This window comes from Mya arenaria, chromosome 3 (genome assembly GCF_026914265.1).
Source record: "Mya arenaria isolate MELC-2E11 chromosome 3, ASM2691426v1".
Classification (NCBI taxonomy): domain Eukaryota; kingdom Metazoa; phylum Mollusca; class Bivalvia; order Myida; family Myidae; genus Mya; species Mya arenaria.
Window position 1 is genome coordinate 62,900,784 of NC_069124.1, and position 6,000 is coordinate 62,906,783.

The following is a 6,000-nucleotide window of genomic DNA, read 5'->3' on the forward strand; positions in this document are numbered from 1 at the left end:
TTAAAAACGCGTGCATTGTCCGATCCATTTTTGGTTATAGATATCTCTGAGTTAAAATAATATCATTTTCAAAACTAATCATTGCATTAATCAGATTAAGTACAGTTCATTTGGTTTTACAAATACAAATTATAGGTCAATTTATGACACGCACTGTGTATTCAATTGAAATTATAGATCCTACGATAGGTTGTCTTGCTACCCAAGCAAAAATGCAATTAATACAGTCCAGACAAAAGATACTCACAATTAACAATAAGTTTAAATGTTTTTCTTATTCTCGCTACTCTGTTTTCAGCGATGCAAGATATCCAGCCATTGTCCATGGCCTGTGTGTTGTTGACAATCAGTACTTTGCTTGATGTCTCATTGTTAGTTTCCAAGGTAACGACAGACAACAGGTTACTTGTGTCCCAGTACATATGGATATTAGCAGGGTCCGGGCTGCTGCAAACTACAGTAAAACTCTGGCCCTCTTTTATAGAAATTTCTTTTGGTTCAATGTGAAGTTCTGGAATTTCTGCAAAGCAAATGTAGATCAAACATTTATTTTTATTGGCTTTTGGTATATGGCATATTTTGATTAATATGAAAAGGAAGTGCGACTTTACAATGTCAACTCAAGGGATGAGCCCACGAGTATGTTTAAAGTCCTAAAGACTCGCAACGTTTGAAATGCAAACGAACGAATAATGTAAATTTTAGAATATCGCTAATAGTTAATGCCATGGTTACCACCATATTAAGGTCATTACCAATCTAGGTCACTCTCAACCACACACTAGTACAACTATTTCTTAGTTCCTTGAGCCGATTGTTCAGAATTTTGTTAAGGTAAACACCGTTGTTCATGTCATCATTGTTAACTTTCAAATATCTCGTACTCTGTAAGTTCACGGATACACCCTTGTACTGCAGCATCCCTGACACATTCTCGTTCAACAGAGTTATAATGCTATGCGTACCACAGTTAGATTTTTCACGATCGAATCTCTGATGAATAGGAATGCCTTAACAAGAGTTGAGACAACTATTTCAGTTGTAATTGTTTTAGATTAATATATGAACAACATTTAAAGTAATCAACAATGTCTTTAATCACGCTGATAACTTTAACAAAGTTTTGAACGATCGGGCCGATTCAGAAACAACAGACAATACTTTCAAAGGAACGCCAAAAAAGTATTGGTCTACATTACGCCTCCAACATAAATGACGCAACGCCATTGGTCCAGTACTGGTCAAGCGGTGACTCTATATTTTTCCATATTGGGTCACCAAATTTATATCGTACCAAGATGACATCAATTTTCCGATTCCGATGAATACTGCGATGAATAAATGAAACATTTAAACATGTATACAGGTTGTCGACGTGATATATACGTTACGGGGTTAGAAGGTGACCCCATATGGGATTTACGGGGCGCATGAATTTGTCCCGTATATCCCCCATCGGGCCACCTACTAACCCCGCAACTTATAATAACGAGGTTGCGACTAAGTATGGTCGATGAAATAACAAAGGCACATAGTGGTTTATGGGAGCTCAACCTCCTATATTTTTAATTACCTTATCAATATTCAGTTTACAACTTACTGATTATTGTTCGTTTATCATTACTGCAAAACTTTAATGTAAAATAAACTGTAATATGAAATTATGTGTCCCTTAAAACGGGGTAAGTTTGAGTCTAAGCATTACAGATGTGACGTCGTCTGCGAAATTTATTTATTCAAAGGTAAAAGTTTTGTTTCCATGAGTAGGCAATCAGCGTTATTTAAATTATCTCTAATTCAAATTTTACCTATCTCTCATTTTCGCAGACGACGTCACAAACAATATTCAATGAATACATGCTCTTCTTTATTACTATAACATAAACTTTTATTTACTAATATTTACACGTCAACTTCCATTCCTTAAATGAACTGCCTTTCGGCAATTGCGTTTATCGATCGATGAACGCAACTTCTTCGGATATGTTCGGATCGCAATTAATCCATCACAATATACATGAAAATTATTCATCTTGTTATTGTTTGTATTGTGTCAGCAGGTCCCGTAAAATATAAATCAACATTTTAGAAAGTGTTAATTTATTATATTTTAAATGTATTTTTGCCATAAGTGTTTCAATTATACGTTTAAAAGTGATTTCAAGTGGTTGATCTTTTCCCGCGTAAATGAAATGAAGTATTTTTAAACAATTAATGAATGCAATAATGAGCTACGGTGTAAATATAAGTTATTAATTGCGGGGTTGATGTCATCATCGGCGTTATAAACGCAATTTGGCTGGTCAAAGTACGCGTGAAGTCCTTCGGACTCCACACACTTGGACCAGCCCTATTGCGTTCATACCCCGATAATGACATCAACACCGCAATTTATTCCTTAAGTAAACGTTAATTACCACAGTTTTCGATAACGATGTCGACCAATCGTTGCCTATTGGTGCACATTATGACGTCACTGCTGACGTATACCGTTCCATCTCTCTGTTGCAGAACCCGCTGCAACCACCATGCACTACAGTTGCACTCTATTTTGTTCCCAGCAAGATTCAGTTGCCTAGGAAAATAATCATGTTCTCACCATTTCATTGCAATATTGCAATATATTGGTATGCATCGTTTACATATTATACACGATGTATATGACTTGAACTTCTATTTTGATGTTCTTTTTGAAATGAAAACAATTGGGATTTATGTTTTTTTTATGCTATTAACTTTGATTGCATTGAACGATAACTTATTTCTGATACAAGAATATTAAGATTGATTAAAAACGAAGAATATTATACTATTGCTATATGTACTGCTGTATGATAACTGATAAAAAAACAGTTCTGTTGATACGAAAGTGAAACCCCGCATTGTACTTATTAAGACATACTTACAGCTGCCAGTGGGGCAACGAGTAGTTGAAAACGGTCCACGGTAGATGGCTGATGTTGTTGTTCTGTAGATGTCTGTGAATGAAAGTATAAGTAAGGTTAAATGATGATGAAACATGCGTAATACTAATTATAAAAATAAATATCACAAACCAACATAATTCAAATGGAAAAGGAAATGTTACGAGCGTAGGGGCTTATCAGTAAACGTTTTCAAATTGATATTTATGAGTACATATTTCATTACTTAGAACTGTATTGGTGTAGGAAAAGTCTATACGATGTTTCGTGTAGAACTATCAATTAAATTTCTAACACTCATATAATATTCAATTGGAAGTATTGATCTAAAAATATTCTGCCGTAGGCCCGTTAATAAAATCAAACATATATAATACTACTGACGTTTGTTTCCATTCTAAATACATATTTTGAGGTAAAATTAGCAGTTTTAAACCCGATTTTTAGCGTTTACAACTTAATATAGTCATTTAATTGCTGTATACGTTCAGTAAAGTCTGGAGGAAGAAATGTAAATCTCACATTTGTCATATTATAAAGTTTTCACATACAATTATATTATTTTTTATTTTTGTAGTAAATAATTAACCTTAATTAAAGGGGATATACACCGTATAATGAAAAAGCGAAAAAAAAAAATTGCCGAAAACTGACATAAATTTGGTATCGATGTGTACAATGCATTTAAACTCACTAACTGAAGTACCACATAGTTTACAATTAATTTATTTTTCGCAGTTTTGTTCGTATTTTTCCATTAAAACAGATTACTAGGTATGTATACCTAGTAAAATTCATTTTTATGCGTGATTGGTTGGTCGATGTTATCACATGATATTACCAAGTTAGGTATATAGCTTAATTAAATATTCCAGATGGTTAGAGTAAACCTCCTTAGCACATAGTATACAAACTTAAGTTGGTGCCAATCTGGTGTATAGTCCCTTTACCAGATCTTTCAACGAACTCGTAACTGAGACGTCCTGGACGTTTCAAGACGATGGGTGAAACCATTTGGAAGTTTTTTAGGCGTTGTTGGTTTTTGGTATTTTTGTTTACAAATGTAGGCTGGATTAACATGGACAATATTATGCCCTATAATAGGAACATCTTTAAAACAGTTTAGCCAATGTCACTTAAACAAACCTTTAAACAAACAACAACACACATTTTTGAAATTATTTTAATGATATGTTTGCAGTGCATTCAAGCTGTTACATTCTTAGACTTTACGATATAAATAGAAAGCAACTTTGAATTCAAATATCTTTTATCTAAGTGTATATCAACAGTTTCCCCATGTGTCTTTTAACTGCCATTTGGTCTCGAGATTTAGAAATTAATATGTTTATTGATTTTAACATTTCTTGAAGTATCTTGTTCTAAAGTTAATAAAAGAAAGTTTAGTAGTTTCGTTGTTTATTTGCAATATATGTATACATAGAGATATGCAAACACACTCTACACTACAAACATCTTCTACGGTGCACATACCTTCTTCAAAACAAACACCCTCTACCTTAAACACACCCCTACAACACTAACAGTATCTACGGTATAAACACACTCTACAATAAAACACCCTCTACGATACAAACACGCTCTACGATACAAACAACCCTTACAATATCCCTCTATGAACACACATGCTCTACGATAAAAATACCCTAAACGATACACACAGCCTCTATGATACAAACACCCTCTACGATACAATATCCATCTACGATACGAACATCCTCTAGGATACACACCCTTTACGATGAACACACCCTCTACTTTAAACACCTCCACTACAATACAACCACCCTCTACGATACACACAGCCTCTACGATACTGACTACCTCGACGAAACAATAACCCTATACGGTACAAACTCCCTGTACGATACACACCCTGTACGATACATACACCCTTTACGATACACACCCTGTACGATGCACACAACCTTTACGATACACATGACCTCTACGATACACACACCCTGTACGATACAATAACCCTATACGATACACACACTCTGTATGATACACACCCTGTACGATACACACAACCTTTACGATACACACAGCCTCTACGATATAAATAGCCTCTACGATACACATAGCCTCTACGATACAAACACCTTCTACGATACAAACAACCTCTACGATACACACAACCTCTACGATACACACAGCCTCTACAATACAAACACCTTCTACGATACAAACAACCTCTACGATACACACAACCTCTACAATACACACAGTCTCTACAATACATACACCCTCTGCAATACAAACATCTCCTAAGATGCAAACACCCTTAACGACACACAATCTCTACAATACATACACCCTCTGCAATACAAACATCTCCTAAGATGCAAACACCCTTAACGACACACAACCTCTACAATACACAAAGAATCTCTACAATATAATTAATAGCTAGAGTAGACACAATCTCTACAATACAAAGAGGAAATAAGTTAAATAATTTGAATGGGTTATCCTGTGTTATATATATGTCTCACAGTTTTGAGTTTTTTGGTAACGTATGTGCCCAAAATATTTTTTGATTCGGTATATATATCATCCCCAATTCTTTGTTAAACAGTCTGTGATATAACTATATGTGATATTTGATTTGTAACTATGACATGTATATATGCACGAATAAACATATCCATCTATCTATTTCCCACAATCGATACCATAACAAAGATCCTCTCCGTTTCACACAATCGCAACAATACAAAGAACCTCTCCATTTCACACAATCGCAACAATACAAAGCACCTCTCCATTTCACATATTCGCTACAATACAAAGAACCTCTCCATTTCACACAATCGTTACAATACAAAGAACCTCTCCGTTTCACACAATCGTTACAATACAAAGAACCTCTCCATTTCACACAATCGCTACAATACAAAGAACCTCTCCATTTCACACAATCGCTACAGTATTAAGAACCTTTCACACAATCGCAACAGTAGAAAGTACCTCTCCATTTCACACAATCGCTAGAGTACTAAGAACCTCTCGAGTTCACACAATCGCTACAGTACTAAGAACTTCTCCATTT

General features: G+C 34.8%; 1 protein-coding gene across 1 annotated transcript in view; it reads right to left on the minus strand.

The window, feature by feature from the left end:
- LOC128229215 (NT-3 growth factor receptor-like) overlaps positions 1 to 6,000 on the minus strand; it is a 62,990-nt gene that overhangs the window by 14,096 nt on the left and 42,894 nt on the right. Inside the window, exons 4-6 of the mRNA XM_052940965.1 lie at positions 2,907 to 2,978; positions 2,418 to 2,575; positions 248 to 520 (exon numbers count right to left, since the gene is read on the minus strand). Coding sequence (XP_052796925.1) covers positions 248 to 520; positions 2,418 to 2,575; positions 2,907 to 2,978 — 503 coding nt within the window. The remainder of the gene's footprint in view (positions 1 to 247; positions 521 to 2,417; positions 2,576 to 2,906; positions 2,979 to 6,000) is intronic.